Below are 25,952 nucleotides of genomic sequence, written 5' to 3'. Positions count from 1 at the left end.
GTCTGCTCAGAAACAGCTCCTGGCAGGCACGGGGGACCATATGGGACACCGGGATTCGAACCAACCACCTTAGGTCCTGAATCGGCTGCTTGCAAGGCAAACGCCGCTGTGCTATCTCTCCGGGCCCCCGCCTTTTTATTTTTAAAGGTAGAATAATTTGCATCCTATGAGCTCACACCCTGCACCTCTCAACCAAACATGCTTCAGCCCTCTGGCTCTCTCCCCAGAAATGGACTTTCCATGCAGAGACAAGCATGCGGGGTGGATGATACAGAGAAGAGCATTGGGCAGGCATCAGAGATCCCTTTATCTGCCCCACCCCCAGGACACCCCTGCAAAAGGCTCAATGAAATGCAACAATCCTGAGGTTACTGAAGGTTTTAATTTGGGAGGAGGAGCAGCAGGTGCCTGGCAGGTTCACAGCCTCAAGAATTTTTAGCCAAGTGTTCTCGCCTTTTCTGCAGTATCAATTCCAGCTCCGTACTCATATCTGTCAGTCATGGGGAATTAAAGGGGAAAGGGACCCCAGGTTTCAGCTGCACTAGAGAACTAAGGTTCTGGGACTGTCCCTCTGAGTCCCCACCCCCACATCCACCCTGCCATCCACCCAGGAATTGCAATGGGTTGTGAGTCAAAGGAGAAAGGTAACAGTGCAAAGAGATATGGGGAGCAGTAATCCAAGTGGGAGGCCCTGGATTGGGGATTTCTATGTGACTGAGTTCATGAACCCTCCTTGCCCCCCAGGGCCCCCCAGCACCCTCTTACCCACTACAAGACAGGGAGGCTTCGTCTTGGCATTAAGAATTCTGCGATCTGGGGAAGAAGGGAATAAGGGCTGGGGGGCTGGCCATCCGTTGCATGAAAGAAGGATTTCGGGAAGCAAGGATGCGCTCATTCCTAACCTGGCTTGGGCATTGCGAGTGGTTTAGGAACTCTGGGCGTCTTGGACTCCGGGACGACTGGCCGACTCGGGGGAGAGGCTGTGTTGATAAGTTTGACAGGTCAGCTCTGGCATAAGCTTGCTCCCCAGACCCTCAACTCTCAGCCACCACCCTACCCACTATTCATCCTACCATCCCCATTCACGTATCTGTCATCATCGCCATCGGCAATGGGGATCACGTAGGCCTCCTCTGCTTGTGGTATCCGTGGCAGAACAGGTGGTGAGAATGACTGGTCCGGGTTGCTTATGGGGAGCCGGGGTTGTGGGATAACCTTAGGGACACTGGGTGAAGGCCCTAAGAGGGGAAAAAAGGCTGAGACCACCCCCTATGGGCGGGGCCATGAGTGGGCGGGTCCGTGGACTGAGTGGGAAGGGGCGTGTCCCTGCGCATTGGTGTTCCAGGGTGACGGAACCCAGACACCCACACAATACAGGTGAATATCCTTGTATTGTCCCCCAAAACAGCAGTTGTACCCAAAGCGCCATGCAGTGGGCTGTGCTTGGACACTTGTTTGTTCCCATGTGCTAGCATGGATCAATGATCAATAAAGGGGTGCATAGGGATTTCTACCGTGGAGTGTGTACAATATGTAGACTGACAGGGCCCTCAGAATGTGCCAACTTGGCCAGAGTGATAGCACAGTGGGGAGAGTGTTTGCCTTGCACTGGCCGATCTGGGTTTGATCCCCAGCATCCCATATGGTCCCCTGAGCCTGCCAGGAGCGATTTCGGAGCCCAGAGCCAGTAGTAACTCGTGAATGTAGCCGGATGTGGCCCCCAAACCAAAAACAACAAATTACCGCTGTTAAATTCTGGGGACTATATAGAATGCCTGGGATTGAATCTGGGTCAGCCATGTGCTATCACTCTGGCCCCAGCAAAGATCACTCTTAATGATTAGTGTGTGTGTGTGTGTGTGTGTGTGTGTGTGTGTGTGTGTGTGTGTGTGTGTGTGTGTGTAGGGGAACCATATATAGTACCAAGAGTCCAACCGGGTTTGGCTGGGTGCAAGGGAAGAGCTTTTTTTGTTTGTTTTGTTTTGGGGCCACACCCAGCGGTGCTCAGGGGTTACTCCTGGCTGTCTGCTCAGAAATAGCTCCTGGCAGGCACGGGGGACCATATGGGACACCAGGATTCGAACCAACCACCTTTGGTCCTGGATCGGCTGCTTGCAAGGCAAATGCCGCTGTGCTATCTCTCCGGGCCCAGGGAAGAGCTTTTTAGCTCCAATCCTAGCCCTCTAACTCTTGTTTTTTATGTTTGTTTGGGATTGGGGGGCCATGCTATGCTCATGAGTGATTCCTGGCAGTGCTTAGCACCCCATGTGATGTGCTAAGGAAAGGCAGACCTATTCTATGCAAAGCAAGTGCCTTCTCTGTGTGTGTGTGTGTCTGTCTCTTCTTGGTTTTTGGTCCACACCCAGTGATGCCCAGGGTATACTCCTGACTACATGCTCAGAAATCGCTCTTGGCTTGGGAACCATATGGGATGCTGGGGGCTCGAAACCGGGTGTGTCTTAGGTCAGTGCGTGCAAGGCAGATGCCTTATCACCTGCGCCACCACTCTGGTCCCTCTCCTAATCTTTCTGCCCCCATTTATCTCTTGCATTTTCTCTGGAGTGTATGTCCGACTTGGAACCCCTTATGGGACAGGGCCGTGGGCAATTTCAGGATCCCTGCACCTCTGAGTACAATTCTGGATCCGTGTAGTATGTAGGTGGATCCCCCATCTCCCAGACTCTGTCCCTTGGCATTATGGGCAGTAACAAGAGGGGGCATCACCTGGGTTCGGGGCTCTGGTGGCCGAGGGCACAACCCATTCACTCTCGCCGTTCTCCTTATCCGCTGTTGGGTAGCCTGGAACAGAGAAGGCGGCCTGGAGGAGACGCCGCGGCCAGTGGCTGACTCAGGGGGTTCCCACTGGGCGCGGGGAGGCAGGAGCTGCTGAGGTGACACCCACCTAGCACCTTCTCGTAGTCCTCGTCCGGCAGGAAGGGCAAGAGCGCCTTGTTGGTGGTCTTCACGAAATAGTTGACCACTTCTTCCAGGGAGGAGCAGAAGAACTGGGGGCAAGCAGAGGGCGCCATTAGAATCTGTTGGGGAGTAGGCGCAGACCCTGTCCCAGGACCCTGGCCCCGAACTCACGGGCTCCTCCACGTCGATCTCATACTTAGAACCTCGCAGGTTCACCTTGTAGTGCAGGATCTTAGGGGTTCTGCAAGGTCAGGGGTCAAGGGAGGGGTCAGGTTCAGGTCAAAGCTAACGACCCCCTGTACTGGCTCCACCCCCTTAATACTGACTCTGGTCAAAACCACGCCCATTCTCTTGGCTCCTCCTCTTGGTCCAGATTCAAGTCAAAGCCCCGCCCCTTGCCTTAGCTCCTCCCCTTATCCTTGACTCAGACCAAAGCCACACCCCTTATTGGCTCCTTCCCTTATTCTTGACTCAGTTCAAACCACGCCCCTTTTATTGGCCCCTCTCATTGCCACTGGCTCAGACCAAAACCACGCCCCCTTTATTGGCTCCTCCCCTGTGACCTGACTCAGGCCAAAGCCCCGCCCCTTGCCTTGGCTCCTCCTCTTATTCTCGACTCAGGTCAAGGCCATGCCCCTTTTATTGTTCCTGATTCAGGTTAAAGCCCCGCCCCTTTTGTTGGCTCCTCCCCTCGGTTCTGGCTCAAGTCAAAGCTCTGCCCCTTATCTGGCCCTGCCCCTTGACCTTGCTCCACCTCCATGGAGACCTTAATCCACTGGTAAACTATAGAGGGTGCTGGCATGGTTCTGGAGTGTTTGGGACTAAAGGTCAATGGGTTCTATCTACCTCAGGAGGCCAAGGCCCAGCTTTGTCTTGAGTTCTGTTACCACTTTGACTAAGCCTGGCTATCGCAAAGGACTATGTAATGGCTCCACCTCTGGAGGCCATGACTCTACCCACATGGCCTGACCCTGCCCATGGCAAGCATTCCCATCTCGAAATTGGACCTTTCCAGACTCCTGAGGTCTGACAGGATCTATGTGCCCTCCTGAACAAGGCTTTGTCCTGTTTTTAATGTCCAGACCCCCCACTCAGGATCTGACTTGGCCCCTGGTGGTAGGCCCCACTCTAGGTATAGCCAGCCGGCCCCTGCAGTGGCCACGCCAATTCACTTTGGCCCTGCCCCTGGAACCCTCCCATTGACTCTGCTCCTCCCCACCCAAATCCTGGCCAGCCCATCTCCTAAACCAATCCCAAGAGAGCTTCCTACCCGTTGAGTATCTGCCGCGTGGTGACTGACAGGCCACCTGTGCCATCCTGACGGGGGCGTAGAAGCAGGTTTCCACACTCAGGAAAGTGGTCCAGGAGCATTTGTGCCTGCAGCCGGGTCACGTTCAGGTAACACCTGGGGCAGGTTACGAGTCACCATCTGGGAGGCTGGCAGGGTCTGAGGGCACCTAAACCGGCCAGCCCCATCCCGCCCTGGGTGCACGCATCATCTGCATAATCCCAGTGATTTCCCCCTCGTATAACCCCGCCCACCAAATGGCCCCCAAACCCAACCTGGTCAGGGATTACTCCCGAATCTGTGCTCAGGAGTCACTCCTGATGGGAATCAGGGGGACTATATGGGGTGCCGGGGACAGAATCCAGGGCAGCTGGGTTTGCAAGGCAAACACCCTCCCCACTGTACTATCTATTTCTCTGACCTCCCCAGACTCTATTCTGTACCCCAGGACCCAGACCAAAGTCCCAGCACCTAAATTTACCAATAGGACTGCCAATAGGTCTGCCTCCCAGACCCATGTCCAGGTACCCAGGACCCCCCAACATTCCCAGCCTCCCAGAATGGAAAAAATCACTGCACCCTGTGGGATGGGTCTACACTCTGGACCCATTTTCTGTAGACTCCACTCACTGCCCACCCCGACCATATGCATCCCACTACACTCCCTTCGCAGAATCTCTCCCAGGAAAGAGGGGTGTCTCACGCGGGGCATCTCCTGTGAACGTCGCTCTTCTTCTTTGGCCAACGCCTCGGCCATCATGTAGAAATGCCCGGGTAGTAGGGTGAGGTTTGAGGGGACCTGAAGCTGAAGGGAGACCGGGAAAGACATTGAGGGAACAGGTGAGATGAACCCGTGTCACAGAGAGACTCAGGGAGGCCAAAATGTGGACGGATCTGAGGTCGCAGAAATCGGGGTCTGGGTCTTGCATAAATGCCTAATGCTCATGCCAGGAAGATGCAGAAGGTGGGAGGGAAATTATTCATGAATGTGTGTGTATGCTAAGAGATGGCAGATGTGTGTGCGTATGTGCAGTAAAAGATGGCAGGGACTTTGTAGATTTTTAAGACAGTGTGGGTCAAAGAAATCACATATGTTTACCTTTGGGGTTACCAGGTTAACATTTAAATTTTTTTTGTTTTGTTTTTTGGGCCACACCTGGCGGTGTTCAGGGGTCACTCCTGGCTGTCTGCTCAGAAATAGTTTTTGGCAGGCACGGGGGACCATATGGGACACCGGGATTCGAACCAACCATCTTTGGTCCTGGATCGGCTGCTTGCAAGGCAAACGCCACTGTGCTATCTCTCCGGGCCCCAGGTTAACATTTAAATGCTCATAAAGAGGAATAAGAGATGGAAAGAAGAGAAGAAAGGGGAGGGGGAGCAGAGCATTCTGACCTCCACTACAGTCAGGATGAAGCCTTTCCACATCTCGCGAGACTCCAGGTTCTCCACCTAGGGAGGGAAAATAAAGAGAACACTGGGGCAGAGAGATAGTACAGGAGGAAAAGGCCTTGCACTCAGTCAAGTACACTGTAGAGCTGGCTTGAAGCTGAGGCTCCACCACACACACACACACACACACACACACACACACACACACACACACACACACACACACCAGAAATAACCCCTGAACATTACCAGGGGGCGCTTCTGTACACAGAGCCAGGAATAACTTCTGAGCACCAGCAGAGAGCGCATCTGAGCACAGAGCTACGAATTGTCCCATGAATCAAGTTGTGTCCCTTCCCCCATAAATAAAATAAACAATAAAAAATCGTGCCCATGAGCTTCCATCTATAGTGAAATGGTACCCAAGGAAAAACCAGTCTCTGTTGCCAAGACATCTATGTTATTCAGGTTAGAGTTATTATGTCATATTTGAGAGCACAGGTATCGTGCTCATGGTGCACTCACTGTGGAGTCTCCCACCAGCCCTTCCACAAGGGGCCTACCTTGAACTTGACCTCCTGGTACCGGAGAACAATGCTGAAATAGATGCTAATGTCTCGGAACGTTGGAGTGGGCTCATCTCGAAGCTTCACAAATGTTCCTAGATCTAACTTCTGTACGTGCTGGGGGTGCAAAAGCAGGAGGGCTGAGTTGGACCTGATACCCCTCAGCTGCCCTGGGTCATCGAGCCGTTGGCTTAGCCACACCCCGCTCCCCACACCTCTGCTTTATTCCTGATATCCAGGCTAGGAGGGTAGCTGTCACTCCCACATTTACCTGGGTATCTCGATTGCTATTGTAGAAATAGATTGTGAGACCATGGAGGCCTGCCCAGAACTTCTTGTAATCCTGGGGAGCAGAGATAGAGAATGAGAAAGTGGTGATTTGGTGAAGTCCCACATGGCCTCAGAACCTTTCCACTGGCTCTTCTTGCTGTCTGGATTCTGTGACTTCCAGTCTACACTGGTGTAAATAAAAGATAGACTTTCATCATTTGGCTAAGTGCTTTCAACCGATGTTACCTCCTCAGGAGACCTTACCATTTTACGGCCCAACTTCTGTTGGCCTGTTATATTCTCTAAGGCCAAAGGGAACTCGGAATGGAAGACTCACAAATAATGGAGGGAGGAAGTGAGTTGCATTAAATCAGCTGAAGAGTTGTGGTGATATGGCGGCTTCATAATGTTCCATCCATCTGTTTATCACCCATCCATCCACTCCTTCATCCATCCCTTCCTTCATCCATCCATCCATTTATCCATCCATCTGTTCATAACCTACCCATCCACCCATCCATTCATACATCTCTTAACACCAACCCATCAAACCTTTCCTCCATCCATCCATTCATCCATCCAATCGTTTCATTCATCTGTTCATCATCATTAATTCATTCATTCATCATCCATTCATCCATCAATCATTGATTTATTCATCTGTTCATCATTCATACATTGATTTATCCATCAATTATATCATCCATTCGTCTTCCATCTATTCATCTACACACTCATCCAGCCATTTATCCAGCCATTATTATTCATCCTTATATACATTCACTTATCCATCCTCATCCATTTGTGATTATTCATTTACTCCCCACACATCATCTATTCATCAATTCACCTATCCATCTGACCCACCCACTGATCCATCTATCCATCCATCCACCCACCCACCCACTGATCCATCTACTCATCATCCACCCACCGATCTATCTATCCATCCCTACATCTACCCATCTATCCCTCTATCCACCCATTCAACCATCCATCCATACATCAATCCACTCACCAATACACCCATCTATCCATTATCCATCCATCCCTCCATACACCCATACATCCACCCATTCATCCATTCATCAATTCACTCACCAATCTACCCATCCATCCACCCATCAATCCATCCATCCATTGATCCACCCATCCATCCACCCATCTATCCATCCATCCATTGATACACCCATCCATCCACCCACCCATCCACTCATCCATCCACCCATTCATCCATCTATTTGTCCATCACCCACACATCCATCCATCTATCCACCCATCCCTTCATCCAGACACGACGATCCATTCCCCCAACCACCTGTCTCTCCAATCATTTCCTCTTCTATCCATTCACCCACCCCCCATCAAGCATATCTCTCCATCATCTTTCCAGTCTTCTCTTTCTCTCTTCATTTATCACCTACACATTCATCCACCCCATCCATGTTCCCATCTATGCACCCACATATCTTCCCCTCCATCATTATTCTTCCTTCCACCCATCAATTCTTTTCTCCCTATTACCTCTCCTGCCTTCATCTCCTCTATCCACCCATCCACAGTGTTTACCCACAAAACTAACTCTGCTTGCACCATAGTGTTTCTAAACCACTAACTGTTTTCTAAGCTAGGGAGGATTTGGAGATACAGAGGAAGGATATGGGGGAAATTGTCCTAGGAGTTATGTGACTTGAGGACACATCCAGACACAAATATACGTACTAGGTTGGAGAGATAGGACAACAAGGAGGGGCCTTGATTTGCAGGATGCTGAAAGGGGCTCAATCCCTGGCATCCCATCTGGGCCCTGAGCACCAGCAGTATTGATCCTTGAGTGCAGAGCCAGGAGACAGCCCTGAGCACTGTTGGGTGTGGGCCAGAAGCCAAACAAACAAACAAAAAAAAATACCAGCCACAGAGGCACACAGAGATGATACACATACACATAGGCAGAACCACACACACACAGGCTATAGACTTCCACACAGAAGCACACACAATGCACTCACACACAGGTTCCATTGATGCCCCGTATCTGCCCCCTTACAGTGTCCTGCCCTTGATCCTACACTCAGGCTGAAGGAGGAAGTGGGGGCAGAGAAGGGGAAAAGGGGTAACATTGGAACCAGAAAACCCCCAAGTCCTTGGGGGAGGCAGGAACAGCCAAATCCTGGAAGAGCTGGAATAAATTATGCAACTGAATTGATATTTCCAGCAGGAAGGGACACGGATCTTGGGCACAGCCAACCCAGGTTCAGTATGGGGCATCCTTAGAGTCCCCTGAACTCTTGCCAGGAGTGATCCCTGAGCACAGAGCCAGAATAAGGCCTGAGCACTGCCCAGGTGAGGCCCCTAATTCCACTCCCCCCAAAAAATAAAATAAACAAAGGTCCAAAACTAAGAACTCACAAGCAGAGACAAGAGACAGATGACAGATACGGATCAAAGAGAGTGACAGCAGACAGGTCAGTAACAGGGGTTTTCCACACATCCCCCATGCCCATCTGCCTACAGGGGGGGGAAGGCTCAGAGACTAGCCTCAGTTTCCCAGTGCTGCCCAGCACAGACAGCAAGTGGAGGGTTACCTGATCCTGGGGTCCTTTCTTCTCCACAAAGCTCTCGTGATAGTGAGATCGCTGGGCACCTCTTGGGCTTGGGGGGCTGGTGGGGGTGCTCCGGCCTGTGGCCATGCCGGCCCGGGGTTCTAGCCTGGCCTTTTCCCGGCAGCGGGCAACCTGGCCAGCCGGGCCGGGCCGGGCCAAGGAAGCAGAGAAACAGGTTTCAGGGAGTTTCCGGAGCTGTCTCCCTCTGTCTCACTCTATCTCGCTCTGTCAGTTCCCGAGAGTTCCCTCCCCTGCCAACACAGTGCAGGGCGGGGACTGAGCCCCGGTGAGTGGAGTCCAAGGATCCCAGGGAAAATCCAGGCCTCTCCCTTTTTCCCTGAGATACTCCTGGAAGGCTGCCTGGAGGAAGCAGAGAAGTGGGAGGCACCGGGCGCCCTGGTGGACTGTGCACTTTGTCTAAGCACAGGCCTGGAAGTGGAAGATGTTTGGATGTGCCAGTGGGGATAGGAAAAGGAAGGAACAAACAGGAGCATTACAGAGTAATGTCCTTGTTTTTTGTTTGTTTGTTTGTTTGTTTGGGGGCCACACCTGGCAACACTCAGGGGTTTCTCCTGGTAGTAGTGCTCATGGGACCCTGTGGAATGCCGGGAATCGAGCCCAGATCAGCCGCATATAAGGCAAATGCTCTCCCCTCTGTGCTATCACTCAGGCCCCTATAACCTGTCCTTGGGATAAAGCCATAGCACAGAAGGGAGGGTTTTTGCCTGCCATGCAGCTAGCCTGGGTTCGATATCCGGCATCCCATAGGGTCCCATGACCATTACCAGGAATGTTTCCTGAGCACAGAGCCAGGAGGAATCATCCCTGAGCATCATTGACTGGTGGGCCGCCCCCCAAAACCAATCAAAGCAAAAACAAACCTCCCAGAAAAATAGAAACTCCAAAAGTCTCAGTTTTCCATCTGGATGTTATTTATAGATCTTGGTCTGTACTTATAGATAAATTTATATTTTATATGGTTGACCTCGGTAGCACCCCTTTAGGGGCCTCTGAACCTTGCCAAGAATGATCTCTGATCTCAGAGCCAGAAGCCATCCATCCACACTGCAGGTGTGGGCCCAGAAAAAAAAAAAACCTAAACAATCAAATTAATTAATTAGAAAAAGATAATTGGGACATGACTGGGGATTGCAACCTAGCTGTAATTCTATTGTGGATGAAGTCACCAGTTTGGTTACCTTGGATTTGGTTGATTTTGGGGGTCACACCCTGTGCACAGGCATCATTCCTGGCCTTGCTCAGGGGACCCTATGGGATGCTGGGAATCGAACCCAGATGAGCTGAGTGCAAGTGGAAATCCCCTCCTCCCCGCTCAATTTTATCATCTCCAGCTCCAGTTTAACTATCTTGTAATCATTACTTCATGAACATAGAATCTTGGACTTCCTTCTTTGCCTGGATAGTTTTCAGCTTCGACCCTCTTTTATTGTTGTTGTTGCTTGTTCCATTTAGTTATTGGGCCACACCTGGCCGGCACTCAGGGGTTACTCATGGCTTTGCACTCAGAAATTGCTCCTGATAGGGTTAGTGAACCATATCGGATGCCGGGGATCGAACCTGGTTCTGTCCTGGGCCAGCCATGTGCAAGGCAAATGCCCTACTACTGTGCTATTGCTCCACACATAGTGGTGGTCAGAGCTTACTCCTGGACTATGTACTTCATGGATCACTCCTTGTGAGGTTTGGAGTACCATGTAGGATGCCAGGACTGAAATCAAGTTGGCTGTGGGCAAGTCAAGTGCCCTCCCCTGCGTACTGTCTCTCCAATTTTTTTTTTTTTTTTGGTTTTTTGGGCCACACCCAGTAACTCTCAGGAGTTTACTCCTGGGCTATGGCGCTCAGAAGTTGCTCCTGGGCTTGGGGGACCATATGGGACACCGGGGGATCGAACCTTGGTCCGTCCAAGGTTAGCACTGGCAAGGCAGGCACCTTACCTTTAGCGCCACCGCCCGGCCCCTCCAATTTTTTTTTAATTTATTTAACATTCTTTTGTTTTGGGGCCAGTGAGATAGCATGGAGGGAAGGCATTTGCCTTGCATGTAGAAGGACGGTAGTTCAAATCCCGGCATCCCATATAGTCCCCCAAGCGTGCCAGGATTGATTTCTGAGCATAGAGCCAGGAGTAAAAAAACCCAAAAAACAAAAACAAAACATTCTTTTGTTTTGCTTTTGTTTTATTTTTGTTTTTGAGCCACACACGGCAGTGCTCAGAGGTTACTCCTGGCTCTCTGCTCAGAAATCGCTCCTGGAAGGCACAGGGACCATATGTGATGCTGGGATTCGAACCACCTTTGATCCTGGGTTGGCTGCTTGCAAGGCAAACGCCCTACTGCTGTGCTATCTCTCCAGCCCCTGTTTAGAGAAACATTTTACTGCCCGCTACAGAAGTGAGTGGTCGGGGCCGGAGAGATAGCATGGAGATAGGGTGTTTGCCTTTCATGCAGAAGGTCGTTGGTTCAAGTCCTGGCATCCCACATGGTCCCCCAAGCCTGCCAGGATCGATTTTTGAGCATGGAGCCAGGAGTAACCTCTGAGCACTGCCGTGTGTGGCTCAAAAACAAAAATAAAGCAAAAGCAAAACAAGAGAATGTTTTGTTTTTGTTTTTTGGGTTTTTTTTGGGGAGGTCACACGGCAGTGCTGCTGGGTATGACCCCCCAAAAAAAAAGGAAGTGGGTGGTCTACCTTGGACTGTTTTCCGACCATTGAGCCGGCCCTTCCTCTTGGAAAAATTTTCCCTGGTAACAATTCTTTCGTGTGTGTTGTTGTTTCCACTCCTTCATTTGTTTTTAAATTTTTTTCCCATCAAAATTCATGTAAAATTTTGCGGCTCTTTGGTTTGGTTTGCAGCTTATTTTTTTTTCGGGCCACACCCATTTGGTGCTCAGGAGTTACTCCTGGCTAAGCGCTCAGAAATTGCCCCTGGCTTGCGGGGGACCATATGGGACTCGGGGGATCGAACCTCGATCCTTTCTTGGCTAGTGCTTGCAAAGCAGACACCTTACCTGTAGTGCCACCTCGCCGGCCCCAGTTTGCAGCTTTTTATGTTGTTGTTTTTGGGTCACACATACCCAGTGGCACTCCGAGTTATTCCTGGCTCTGCACTCAGAAATCACTCTTGGCAGGCTTGGGAGACCCTATGGGGTACCAGGGATCCTGTGTGTGGGTCAGCCACAACATGCAAGGCAAGCATCCTCCTCACTGAATTATTTCTCCCATCCCTGGTTTGTCCTGGTTTGTAGAGTTCTATGATTTTACTCCCCTTGTCTGATTTTGGTATGTTCCAGGTAATGAATTGGGAAAGGTTCTATTTATTTTATTTTAAAATTCTTTTCTGGTTTTTGAGTCACACATGGCAATTTAGGGGTTTCCCTTGGCTCTGTGTTCAGAAGTTATTTCTGGTGGGGTTGGGGACCATATGGAATGCCAGAGCTCAAATCTAGGTTCATTCAATTTCTTTTTTTCTTGTTTTGGTTTCTGGGCCACACCCGGTGACACTCAGGGGTTATTCCTGGCTCTGTGCTCAGAAATCGCTCCTGGCTTGAGGGACCATATGGGACACTGGGGGATGGAACCTCGGTCCATCCTAGGTCAGCTGTGTGCAAGGCAAACACCCTACCGCTGTACCACTGCTCCAGCCCTCCAGGTTCAATTTTTTTTTTGGGGGGGGGAAGAGGACTAAGCCCTGAGCACTGCTGGGTATATCTCCCAAACCAATAAGATAAATCACTAATTCAAGATTCAGGGACATAGCTCAGTGGCATAGTACTTAGGGCATGTTGGAAGTACTGGGTTTAATTCCAGCATCAATCAATAAATAATAATAATTTGGGTGGGGACAGAACTATATCACAAGGTGTTTCTTTCATAAGTAGATCAAGCTAGTGAGTTTGTACTTTATATCTGAAGCAAATAATCAATTGTGTATGGGATCTAAGAAATTATATTACTCAAGGCAATTTCACCGGCTGTCACCATAATAAAGCTCATAAAAGAATCTGCCATAAAAGAGGTGCCACGTGATAAGTAACAAGAATGGTTTAAAGTGTTTCTATCAAGGACAATGGGGAGGCCTGGAAAGATGCGGGCTAGATCTGGTTATGTGAGGGGTAGGGTTAGAGTCGGGAAAGTGGGACCAAAAGAATTTCTGGGCTGGACAGGAAAAAAAAAAAGGTAACTCGGAGCCAGAGTGATAGGACAGCAGGGAGGAGAGAGTTTTCTTTTGCACATGGTCGACCTGGGTTCAATCCTGGGCATCCCATAGGATCCTCCCTCCGCCCCACAAGCCTGCTAGGAGTGGTTCCTGAGTCCAGAGGCACGAGTAAGGCCTTAGTGTGGCCCAAGACAAAATCAAAAAAGACAAAGACAGGGGCCAGAGAAATAGCATGGAAGTATGACGTTTGCCTTCCATGCAGAAGGAAGGTGATTCGAATCCAGGCATCCCATATGGTCCTCCGAGCCTGCCAGGAGCGATTTCTAAGTATAGAGCCAGGAGGAACTTCCTGAGCGCTGCCGAGTGTGACCCCCTACCCCCCAAAAAAAAGACAAAGACAAAAAACTTACATTTACCCAGCTCTGATTTTTGGTTTTTGTTTGTTTTTTGAGGTGATGGTTACAAATGGCTCAGGGGGGTTTTGTTTGTTTTGTTTCGTGTTTTCTTTTAATTCCAGGCTCAGGGATCACTCCTGGCAGGTACTCAGTTACCCTCTCATGGGGTGCAGGTATTGGACCCAGCTGCTGGATCCCTTGGAAGGTGTGTGTGTTGGGGAGACACTTGACTTTGGCCCTTCCTGGATGGAATTCCTGCCCCCCTCCTGCCAACCTGGGGCCCAGAAGAGGAGACTTCCAGGGCAGTCCCCCTGGGAGCTTCCAACCCTGCCAACTCCCCGGGAGGAAGTTCTAAGCCTCGGTGCAAAGGTCCCGAGACAACAGGCCACAGACAAAGGACAGAGGCTCGCACCTCGCGCCAAGCCCAACAGACTCCGCCCAAGTGAATGCCGGGGAGGGGAAGGAGTGCTGGGGCGGGACTGCGTCGCAGTCCCGCTAGGGCGGGACTTCCTCTGATTGGCTGCTTGAGATTAGCATCTATCGCGGATTGGCTGCTTGAAGAATAACCCGCCCCGTTTGGCGGAAGCAGAAGTCTAGAATCTGATTGGCTAGAGTGCAGCCCGTGCTGATTGGCTAATGAAAATACTGTCTTTTTATGATTGGTTGACGCCTTCTGCTCCGGACCAATCATGGAATCCGTCAAAGGAAAGCCAAGAGGCAATGAAATTAACACTGTTGGGGCTGGAGTGAAATCTACAAAAGGGAGGAGGTTCGCTTTCCATGCGCGCAGGCAATACGGGATCGATCCTGGGCATCCCATGGGGGTGCCCACCGGGTACTCACCCACCCATCATCGAACACTACCTTGAATGCCAACTCAGGAGCCAGTCCTGAGTCCTGTTGGGTGTATACAAACCCCCAAAATAAAAAAACAAAACAGGGGCCCGAGAGATAGCATGGAGGTAGGGCGCTTGTCTTGCAGGCAGATGGACGGGGGTTCGAATCCCGGCATCCCATATGGTCTCCCAAGCCTGCCGGGAGTGATTTCTGAGCGTAGAGCCAGGAGGAACCCCCGAGTGCTGCAGGGTGTGACCCAAAACCAAAACAAAACCAAAACAAAACACCCAAATCCCTGCTTGTGGGAAGGGGAATTTGCAGCCTCCAGCGCGCTCCCAGGGGGGTCCTTCAAGAAATACATCAGCGGGCCTCAGTTTCCCCTCTGTCCAGGCTATTTGGAGGGGGAGCATTTCATCTCCTGGAAGCAGAAACCCGGGCATCCCGTCCCCTAGCGTGGTGCGCCCTGGGCGCACAGTGACCACCTGGAGAAGGTGCCCAAGGCCCCCTGCCTCAGTTTCCCCGCTGGCCACGGCGGCGAGCCCCCCTCGGGCCCACGGGCCGCGGCCAATAAGAGGCCCCATGGGGCGGAGCCGCGTCACGTGGCGGGAAGAAAGGGCCCGGGGCGCGCGGGGTCCGGGGCGCAGCGCCCATGGCCGGTACGCGGAGCCCGGGGGTGGCGGGCGAGGGCCAGGGCCGGGGCGAGGGCGGCTCCGGGCTGGGCATCGGGCCGGCCCCCGGGGCTGCTGCAGCCCTGTCGATCGCTCGCTCCCGCAGCTCCGGAGTCGCTGTCCCCGGCGGGCGGCGCGGGCGAGGAGGCGCCCGAGGAGGACGAGGACGACGCGGAGGCCGAGGACCCCGAGCGGCCGGCGGTCCCGGGCGTGGCGCGCGGCGTCGGCGTCGGTGGCTGCAGCGGAGGCGGCGGTGTCGGGGCCGGGGCCGGGGTCGGGGTCGGGGTGGGCTCCGGGAGCTGCAGCGCGCTGACCCGGCGCGCGGTGACGCTGCGGGTCCTCCTCAAAGACGCGCTGCTGGAGCCCGGCGTGGGGGTCCTGTCCATCTTCTACCTGGTGAGCGCGCGCCCCCACCGCCCTGGCCCGGCCAGGCCCCCGGGGAACCCCCGGGAATGGAAGGGGAAACTGAAGCACGCAGGATGGGGAGAAGATTATCTGGGGCCAGGATCATCACTCCACTCCTGGTGGTGCTGCTGCCTGGGGGCTGGGGGGCGACCCTAGGGGATGCCAGCATGGAATGCGGGCTTGGCTTCCCTCCTGCAAGGCAAAATGCCCTCTCTGCAGTGCTCTTCCTCTGGCCCATGTAGGGGAGATGGTGATGAGGTGATGGTCATCATCATCATTGTCATTATTATTATTATTGATTTGGGGCCACACCCAGCAGCACTCAGGGGTTCCTCCTAGCTCTGCGCTCAGGAATCACTCCTGGCAGGTTCAGAGGCCCTATGGGATGCCGGGGATTGAACCTGGGTCCATGCGAGCAAGGCAAACTGGCCTCCTTGCTGTGCTCGCTCTCGCTCCAGCCCCAAGGGAGAATATTATTCAGTGAATACTCCGCTTGTTTTTTTTTTTTTTGGGGGGGGGCCACACCCGTTTGATGCTCAGGGGTTACTCCTGGCTATGTGCTCAGAAATCGCCCCTGGCTTGGGGGGATCATATGGGACACCGGGGGATCGAACCGCGGTCCTTCCTTGGCTAGCGCTTGCAAGGCAGACACCTTACCTCCAGCGCCACCTACCCAGCCCCGAATACTCCGCTTGTTTCACAAAGGAAAAAACCAGGTGCAGAAAAGCAGAAAAGATCCAGCTTTTTTTTTTTTTTTTTTTTTTTTTTTCTGTATCACCTGGCCAGTTTTCTATGTGGGTTCCCTACATGCTTGGCTTGGGGTGGGGGGCTCTTCTCTCTGCTCTGGGCACCTTCCAAAGTGTCTGTCACCCCGTTTCTATTTAATATGCACCTGCTGTCAGTACCATATTTTGGCTGGTGAAGTGAAGGGGCAGCTTTGCGGTTGAGCACCGGCCTGAGTGCCAGCTTATGAAGTGGGGAATCTAGACTCTACCAGGACGGATAAAGGTGCCATATAGAATGGGACCAGGGTGCCAACCCCTGGAGAGCAGAGTGCAGTCAGAGAAGACTTCTTGGAGGAAAGGACTTTCTTTTTTTCTCTTTATTTATTTTTTTGGGTTGTTTGCTTTGGTGAGGGACCACATCTAGTGGACCTGGAGTGGTGGTGGGCTCCAGGATACCAGTAGTGCTGAAGAGGGAGTTTACAAAGCTTCCTACATCCTATTTTTAGAGGCCCTGAAGGATGATCTTCAGGGAGTATCAGGATCTGGTATGACCTGTCTCTTGTCGCTGTAGGGCAAGAAGTTCATGGGGGACCTGCAGCCAGATGGCAGGATCGTGTGGCAAGAAACAGGGCAGGTGTTCAACTCCCCCAGCGCCTGGGCCACCCATTGCAAGAAGCTGGTGAACCCGGCCAAGAAGTCAGGCTGCGGCTGGGCCTCCGTCAAGTACAAGGGACAGAAATTGGACAAGTACAAGGCTGCTTGGCTCCGGCGACATCAGCTCCACATGCCGGCAGCTGTCACCGATGAGGTGTGTCCGAGATGGCTAAGGAGTGAGAAGGCATGAGAGGTGGGGCTTTGAAGGATGAAGAGGAGTTATGGTTAGCCTAAGGTGAAGGGAATGTTTTTTCCCAAGATGCTGAAGAGATGTTGGCATATGTGGGATGCATCTCCAGTGGGTAAATACGTGATTTCCGTTCTGAGATTCAGTTTCTTTTGTTGTTGGTTTTGTTTTGGTTTGGTTTTGGGGTCACACCCAGTAGCACTCAGGGGTTACTCCTGGTTCTATGCTCAGAAATCGCTCCTAGCAGGCCCAGGGGACCATATCGGATGCTGGGATTCGAACCACCGTCTTTCTGCATGCAAGGCAAACGCCTTCCCTCCATGTTATCTCTCCTGCCCTGAGGATTTGCTTTTTGTCCCAAAAGTCTAGGGGACACAGAAAGACATGTCTAGACTCAGGGCTCACATGCCCCCTAGTGGCTACTTCAGGAAAAACACAAGGTGGAGGAATGCATCTTAGTCATCTAAGAAGGGAGAAAAATAAAACCAAAACCAGGGTGGCACAAAGGGTGGTCTCCAGACTATGGTTTTTTGGGGGGGGGAGGTCAAACCTCTGGCTGGGGTGGGGATCTACTCCTAACTCAGTGCTCAGCAGACCATGCCAATTAGACCCAGGGTTCCCATATACAAAGCCTGTGCTCAGTGTCCGAGCCAAAGACCCCTTCATGACCCATTCATTGAAAGTCGAGCTGGTAGGAGTTGCTCACTGGCCAGAGGTTAGGGCTACAGAGATTCTGTCCTGAGCAAGGAGGTCAGGGCCAATGGTAGGTGAAGAAACCACTTTGGAGCAGGCAAATTTATGTAGGAGCTGTATGAGACACTTGAGACACCCAGGGATTTGTTTGTTTGGATGTCACACCTGGCCATGCTCAGTGTTACTCCTGGCTCTGTGCTCAAGAATCACTCTGGCAATGCTCAGGGGATTTTATGGGGTTCTGGGGATCAAACCTGCATTGGCTGCTTGCAAAGCAAAATCTCTCCCATTGCTGGAGGGTTTTCTTTGTTTGCTTGCTTGGGGTGCTCAGGGGTTACTCCTGGCTCTGCGCTCAGGAATCACACCTAGCAGGCTCTGGGGACCATATGGAATGCTGACGATCGAATCCAGGCCTGCCACGTGCAAGGCAAACGCCCTCCCTGCTGTGCTATTGCTCCGGCCTCTATTACTGGAGAATTTAAGAGGGGAAAAAAAAAATCAGCCCTATGATGGGGCTTGCTCAGTGGAAGGAAGGAGAGGCAGCGAAAGGCTTGCAAACATGTCAGATCTCAGTAGAGGAATGAAGAGCACTGTTTTCCTGGTTAGATTCGAGCTCAGAGAGATTAGGGGACCCACCTCAGGAACAACAGCCGCTTAGAAACAGCATCAGAAACAGGACAGATGCAATAAATAAATAAATAAATAAATAAATAAATAAATAAATAAATAAATAAAATAGGCGTTTAGTTCAGAATCTCGGCTCACTCCTGCCCTCTCGTGGACGCCTGGGGGAACAGAAGGAGCCGAAGCAGCCTGAGGTCTCGGTGCATTTGGGGGGGGAGGGGGTAGAGGGGAGGTATGGGCACCCCGGCTGAGCCTCTTTCTTCTCTTTCAGAGTCCCGCTAGCGAAGGGGAGGAGGACGACCTTCTGATGGAGGAGGAGGAAGAAGAGGTCCTGGCAGGGGTCTCAGCAGAAGACAAGAGCCGGAGGGCACCATTAAAGATGCCCCCCGAGGCCGCCCACCCTGGTGAGAGGCAAGGGGCAGGGGTGCCCAGGATCTCTGAGTGCATGCAAGAAGAGTGGCTACAGGTTCGGTCCTTGGCATCCCATATGGTCTCCTGAGCACTGCCACAAATGATCCCTGAGCACAGAGCCAGGAGTAACTTCTGAGCATCGCCTGATGTGGCCCACAAAACAAAAAACATACACAGTGGGGCCGGGGTGATAACATAACAATAGGGCATTTGCCTTGAACACTAGTGTCACGGGTCTGTCCTGGGTTCAATCCCCGGCATCACATATGGTTCCCGAGCCTGGCAGGAGCAGTTTCTGAGCATAGAGCCAGGAATAACCCTGATGGCCGCAGGGTGTGGACAAACCCCCCCCCCAAAAAAAAAAAAAACAAACACATACAAAACAAAAAACGAAAAGCAGCTAATTTCCTAACTCTGCTGCCTAATTTTGATCTTATTCCCCTAAATTTCAATATTGGGGGGAGATCCCCCAAGCCTTTTCCAAGATTGATCCCTCAGCTGGAGCACAGAGCTCGCTGCCAGCTTTATAATTTCATTGTTGGTTACCTATTCGCTCTGCTCTCTGATTTATATATATATTTTTTGGGGTCACACCCAGCAGCACTCAGGGGTTACTCCTGATTCTATGTTCTCAGAAATCGCTCCTGGCAGGCTCGAGGGACCATATAGAATGTCAGGATTCGAACCACTGTCCTTCTGCATGCAAGGCAAATGCCCTATCTATCTCTATGCTATCTCTCTGGCCCTGCTCTGATTTTTCTGCCTGTCTTCCTAAGGCTACCTTTGGTTTCTTTCTCTTTCTTTCTTTCTTTCTTTCTTTCTTTCTTTCTTTCTTTCTTTCTTTCTTTCTTTCTTTCTTTCTTTCTTCTTTCTTTCTTTTTCTTCTTTCTTTCTTTCTTCTTTCTTCTTTTTCTTTTTTCTTTCTTTCTTTCTTTCTTTCTTTCTTTCTTTTCTTTTCTTTCTTTCTTTCTTCCTCTTTCTCTCTTTTTTTCTCTTTCTTTCTTTCCTTCCTTTTTCTCTCTCTTCTTTCTGTCTTTTTCTTTCTTTCTATGCCACATCCAGTGACACTCGGGGGTTACTCCTGGCTATGTGCTCTGAAATCGCTCCTGGCTTGGGGGACCATATGGGACGCCTGGGGATTGAATTGTGGTTCCTCCTAGGTTAGCGCATGCAAGAAAACGCCCTATCATTTGCACCACTGCGCCAGCCCCATCTTTCTTTCTTTTTTACCTTTCACTTGATGCTCAGGTCTTATTCTGGTTCTATGCTCAGGGATTATTCTTGGCAATCTCAGGGGACCAGGGATTGGATTTGAATCTGCCATGCGCAAGTCAAACGCCCTAGGAGTCCTATTTCTCAGGCCCCCTAATTTCATTGTTTCTTGTGCTCTCCCTTCATAATTGTTCCAGGTTGAAGGGATGATGCTTCATTTCTTTCTTTCTTTTTTCCAATTCGACACCCCACCCCACTACCTCTCCAGAGACCACACTCCTTGGGAAACGAGTAGAAAACAAGATCCAGGTACCAGTGCGCTACTGCATGTTGGGAAGCCGTGACTCTGCCAGGTAGAGACTCCCCAAGTCTATCCTAGCCTCCTTCCCATTAGAACTGGCTGTGGTGGGGAGCAGAGGAGGCAGTTTGGGGGTGAAGGAGTGTCCTGGGAGTTTGGGGGTGAAGGAGTGTCCTGGGAGTTTGGGGGTGAAGGAGCATCTTGGGATGTCCTGAGGTTGTGTGCCCCCTCCTATCCTTGGCAGGAACCCCCACACTCTCGTGGAAGTCACATCCTTCGCGGCCATCAACAAATTCCAGCCCTTCAATGTGGCCATGTCTAGCAATGTGCTACTCCTCTTGGTGTGTGCTCCAGCTGGGGGTTGTGTGGATTGGGGCAGTGGGTGGGGGTCCCCGTTGTTCCCCAAGAGGAAGGATTATGTTTACTAGTTTTAAATAGTAGGCAGTTAAAAATAATTGGACCCGGAGAGATAGCACAGCGGCGTTTGCCTTGCAAGCAGCCAATCCAGGACCAAAGGTGGTTGGTTTGAATCCCGGTGTCCCATATGGTCCCCCGTGCCTGCCAGGAGCTATTTCTGAGCAGACAGCCAGGAGTAACCCCTGAGCACCGCAGGGTGTGGCCCAAAAACAAAACAAAAAAAATTTTTTTTTTATTTTGAGGTTGTAGGTCCCACTCTGCAGGAGTTATTCCTGGCTCTGCTCAGGTGCGCCCCCTGGTGGTGTTCAGGGAGAACACATGTGGTACCCAGGATTTTTGAACTGGGGTCAGCAAAGCCAGCACCTTCACCTCTGTACTCAATGTTTGAAGGGAGTGGGATGGTCCTTATCATGCATGGAAACACCTGGGACCACCACCCCAAATCCAGTGTGTATGGGAGGCTGGTGGGAGTCTGAACTGTTCTCTCCTCGTCTCCCCACTTTCTTCAAATCTTTCAGGATTTTCACAGCCACCTGACTCGTAGCGAGGTCGTGGGGTACCTAGGAGGCCGCTGGGACATCAACAGCCAGAGTGGGTATTTGGGGTTCGGTGAACAGGAGGATATTTTGGAGATAGGGCCTTTGTTCTCACACTTTTTATCCCTCCTCCATGCAGTGCTCACTGTGCTAAAAGCTTTCCCCTGTCGGAGCCGGCTGGGGGACGTGGAGACTGCGGCCACCACGGAAGAGGAGGTGAGTGGGGATTGGGGGGACATCTGGGTGTCCACAGCTGTGTATCCCATGATGTTAGTGCTGAATCATCTGAGGGTGACCACTGGTGCTTCTTCCCCATAACTCCATAGTGAGGCCATGGGGGGCTCTCACAGTTGTTCCGTACAGTTGTTCTGTAGCCAGTTCCCACCTCTCTGAGTATGTTGTGCCCACATCTGGAGCTGGAGCCATAGCACAGCGGGGAAAGCATTTGCCTTGCATCTTGTGGCCGACCTGACTTCAATCCCTGGCATCCCATATGGTCCCTTGATGGTTCCCCGAGCCTGCCAGGAGTAATTTCTGGGTACAGAGTCAGGAGTATTATCTGAGCATTGCCTGTTGTGCCCCTCCAATAAAGAGCCCCACATTAGCTGTTCTTAATGTTTTTGGGTTTTTTTGTTTTTGGTTTTGGGGCCACTTCCGGTAATGCTCAGGGGTTACTCCTGGCCATGCGCTCAGAAGTCGCTCCTGGCTTGGGGGACCATATGGGACGCCGGGGATCGAACCGCGGTCTGTCCTAGGCTAGCGCTGGCAAGGCACACACCTTACCTCTAGCGCCACCTCGCCGCCCCCGTTGTTCTTAACACTAATAGTACATTAATAGCGAGACATTGTTAAAGTCAGACCTCTCGTAGGGGCGGAGCCTTTCTACAGTGGGCGGGGCCACACTTGAAGGGATAGAGCCAATCAGCAAAGCAGCATCAGTATGGGCAGGGCCACATAGAGGGTGTGGGCGGAGCCAAGCTGTGGGTGGAGCCATGGAGAGCTGGCTGGGCAGTGTGGGCGGGGCCAGGGCTTGCCAGAGGGTGTGGGCAGGGCTACATGTGGTAGAGGGTGGGGCAGATGCAGTATAGAACCAATCAGCAAAGCAGGATTCCTTGTGGACGTGGCCAAGCATGTGGGTGGGGTCCTGGGAGCTGGCTGAGCAGTGTAGGCGGGGACATGTGGTCTAGGGAGGGGCTTGCGCAGGATAGAACCTTCAGCGAGGCAGGACCAGAGCGGGCGGGGCCACACAGTGGGGGCGTGTCCAGGGCGGGGCCAAGCGTGTGGGCGGGACCACAGGTGGTAGAAGGTGGGGCAGATGCAGTAGAGCCAATCAGCAAAGCAGAACTTGTGTGGGCGTGGCCATATAGGCATGGCCAAGTATATGGGTGGAGCCTGGGGTGCAGGACAGGTGGGCCCATGCACAGGATGCCCTTCTGTCCCCAGATCTATCAGAGCCTCCTGCTGCGGGGCCTGTCCCTGGTGGGCTGGTACCACAGTCACCCGCACAGCCCCGCGCTGCCCTCGCTGCAGGACATCGACACGCAGATGGATTACCAGCTGCGACTGCAGGGCTCCAGCAACGGCTTCCAGCCCTGCCTGGCCCTGCTGTGCTGTGAGTGCCTGGATGGGGAGCTGGGAGGTGGCATCCTGGGAACAGGCGAACCCCCCTGCTCCCCAACAGTCCCCCCCATTTCTCGCTCTTCCCGCAGCTCCTTACTACTCTGGCAACCCGGGCCCTGAGTCCAAGATCGCGCCTTTCTGGGTGATGCCACCTCCCGAGGTGGGTCGGGCTGGGAACACGGGTGGGGGCCAGACTGAGCAGAATGTAGCCTGGAGGGGCTAGCCAGGGTTCAGGGAAAAGAGTCCATTTCTGGAGTCAGTTGGGGAGCCCAGGTCACAGTCTGTGTGACTACAGTTCTGGGAGCAAAGGGGCTGGGAAGAGAAGATGGGGGCTGGAGAGGGTATAGAGGAGAGGGCGCTTCGTTTGATGCAGCAGACCCAGGTTCAGTTCCCGGCACCCTATATGGTTAGCATTGATCTCTGAGTATGGACCCATGAGGAGGCCTTGAGTAACGCCATGTTTGCCCCCCCCCAAAAAAAAAGGCAAGATAAACTCTGTCCGTCTTACTGCTGAATCTGTGTAGGATCAAAAATGAACTTAGGGGCTCACAGCACAGCAGGGATGGTGTTTGCCTCATACGTGGCCAACCTGGGTTTCATCTAAGGCAGGGGTCCTCAAACTTTTTAAACAGGGGGGCAGTTCACTGTCCCTCAGATCATTGGAGGGTCTGACTATAGTAAAAATAAAACTTATGAACGAATTCTTATGCACACTGCATATATCTTATTTTGCAATGAAGAAACAAAACAGATACAAATACAATATGTGGCCCACAGGCCAAAGTTTGAGGACTACTGATCTAAGGCATCCCATATGGTCCTCAGAATCAGCTAGAGTGATTCCTGAGTGCAGAGCCAGGAGTAACCTGAGTGCTGCCTGGCGTGGTCCCCCAAAAGAAAGAAATGAGCTTAGAAGAATTTCAGGGCCAAGTTCGCATTTCTCAGCTTCTGTGTGTGAGAGGCTGGGCCAGATGTGGCCCCTCGTCTTCCTTAGAGGCCCAGAATCCCCTGATGGCAGGTAAGGGGCAGGCCTGGAGTCAACTTCTCTGGCTGCCCCCTGCTGTCCGGCCAGGGGGGTGACAGGTCCGTATCCCTGCCAGCAAAGGCCCAGTGACTATGGCATCCCCATGGACGTGGAGATGGCCTATGTGCAGGACAGCTTCCTGACCAATGACATCCTTCACGAGATGGTGAGTTCATTCGCCCCTGGGCTGGGCGCCGGGCATGGTGAGTTGGATGAGTGATGGGGTAGGAGTTCTGGGAAGCAGAGGCGGAAATGACCCCAACTGATGACCTGGGGTAGAAACTGGCCCTCATAGGGACAGAGCCAGACTTAAGAGGGTAGGACCTGATCCTAGGGTTAGGGCCAGGCCCCAGGGGTGTTACCTAGTCCATAGGGGAAGAGCCCAGACCCAGGGGGTAGGACCTGGACCATGGGGCAGAAGTGCCCGAGGCTCTGGCTCTGCCCTTGTCCCTCCCACCTCTGCCCTGCCTCACCCACCTGGCCCAAGGGTGCTGTTCTGGAACTTGCTAGGTATCTGGTTGTGCTAGTGCAGACATGTTTGTGCATGCAGGCCAGGGGTTACTGGGATAAATGCCGACGCCTGTGGTGCTTAACATCACCCGAATCCCCACTTCTATCTTCTGGGGTCTTGGCTTCGTGGATGGCAACTAGCCACATTAATCCAGGGCTTTGTGTAACCTGCTGCCAGACACCCTCCTAACTAGGTGCAGAGTGCCTCCTGCTGGAGCTGGGAGTTCCATGTGCGCCCCCTGCCCCCTAGATGCTGCTGGTGGACTTTTACAAGGGCGCCCCAGACCTCGTGAGATTCCAAGAACCCTGGAGCCAGGAGCACAGCTACCTCGACAAGCTCAAGGTGCGGTGCAGAGAGACCCCGACCAGCCCCGCTGAGGCCTCATGGGGTGATGGGTAGGGGGACCTGTGGCTTTGGTCAGCCCGAGGCATGTGGCCTGGTGGATGTCTAGGGACCAGCCTGGGGACACTGTGGGTAAGGCCTCAGGCGTGGGGACAAAGGCAGCTGTAATGTGGGTTCTTGTTGGAAACAAAGCGCTGCCAGGGTGCAGGGGCGGGAGCTGGAATGTGAGCCCCAGAATGGAAGGGGTGTGGGCTAGCTGGGGTGGGGCGCTGTGGGGTCTCAGTGGGCCCTGAGCTGTGCCCCCTACATGTCACAGATCTCGCTGGGCAGCAGGATGTCCAAGGACCCGGGTCTGGGCCACGCGCTGGAGCAGGTGTACAGCGTCCTCAAGCAGGGGTGCTGAGCTGGGGGTCCCCCGTGGCCCAATAATAAAGGAGACAAGCCTACAGTCCCCACTTTGGTCTGGACAGCAGCACCTGGGGACCTTTCCCTGCAGCTGTGGGGATGACGAACATACACCCTGCCCCACACACATCAGGCAGGAGGCTGCGTAGAAAGAGACATTTAATACTTTTTTTTAAAAAACCGGGGTTTTGTGTCCATGTGCCCAGGTATGCGGCTGAGGCCCCACTGCTGTCTGGGCCGGGCACGTCAGGTCCCATCCCCCCAATAATGGCCACGAGCCAGGCCCCTCTGAAGGAGCCTCTGGGCTCCTGGTTGTGCTATGCGGAGGGATGCTGTGAACTGGGGTCTAGGGCCCCCCCGGCAGTCAATTTCCCGACAGGACGGAAGAGAGAAGTGGGGCACAACTGAGGGGGAGAACAGTTCTGAGCAGCTGCTGGATTGGGTGGACAGGTGGGGAGAGGCGGCCCTCCTGGGGTCGGGGGTCCCCAGAACATGGCGCGGGAGGGCCCCTGTGCTTGACTTTCCAGAGCTGAGGGCGGGCTGGTCCCATGTGTGTGATGAAGGGAGCATCATGTGTGGATGAACATGTGTGCGGGTGTGTCTGCACAAGAACATGTGTGCGAATATGCAGTTCGTGTGCGAGCATGTCATGTGTGTGCGCACACTTAAGCGACCATACACGTGTGCAAGGATGTCACACACATGAGTGGGTGCGTCTGAGCACGTGTGGGGTGTCTCGTGTCTGGGCACACGCGGAAACATGTGCGTGTGTGTGTGTGTA

At 52.7% G+C, this 25,952-nt stretch overlaps 2 protein-coding genes across 2 annotated transcripts; one reads left to right on the top strand and one right to left on the bottom strand.

Moving 5' to 3' along the window:
* Positions 1–425: 425 nt before the first annotated feature.
* Positions 426–9,122, bottom strand: STAP2 (signal transducing adaptor family member 2). Its single transcript, XM_049788312.1, has 13 exons — positions 9,018–9,122; positions 6,434–6,505; positions 6,160–6,279; positions 5,600–5,656; positions 4,914–5,009; positions 4,187–4,326; positions 3,088–3,157; positions 2,903–3,005; positions 2,725–2,799; positions 1,074–1,238; positions 903–980; positions 766–813; positions 426–490 (listed from the first exon to the last, which is right to left on the bottom strand). Exons 1-13 carry the CDS (start codon positions 9,120–9,122, stop codon positions 426–428), a joined length of 1,194 nt encoding a protein of 397 aa, XP_049644269.1.
* Positions 9,123–15,073: 5,951 nt separating this feature from the next.
* MPND (MPN domain containing) lies at positions 15,074–25,221 on the top strand. Its single transcript, XM_049789300.1, has 13 exons — positions 15,074–15,095; positions 15,214–15,503; positions 16,809–17,045; positions 18,667–18,799; positions 20,287–20,371; positions 20,561–20,657; positions 21,252–21,324; positions 21,409–21,485; positions 22,713–22,881; positions 22,979–23,049; positions 23,990–24,079; positions 24,674–24,766; positions 25,083–25,221. The coding sequence occupies exons 1-13, from the start codon at positions 15,089–15,091 to the stop codon at positions 25,167–25,169; spliced, it is 1,509 nt and encodes a 502-aa protein (XP_049645257.1). The 5' UTR covers positions 15,074–15,088; the 3' UTR covers positions 25,170–25,221.
* The last annotated feature ends 731 nt before the right edge of the window (positions 25,222–25,952 follow it).

The sequence above is a fragment of the Suncus etruscus genome, chromosome 15 (assembly GCF_024139225.1).
Source record: "Suncus etruscus isolate mSunEtr1 chromosome 15, mSunEtr1.pri.cur, whole genome shotgun sequence".
Taxonomy (NCBI): domain Eukaryota; kingdom Metazoa; phylum Chordata; class Mammalia; order Eulipotyphla; family Soricidae; genus Suncus; species Suncus etruscus.
This window is presented reverse-complemented; position numbering and strand designations above follow the sequence as displayed.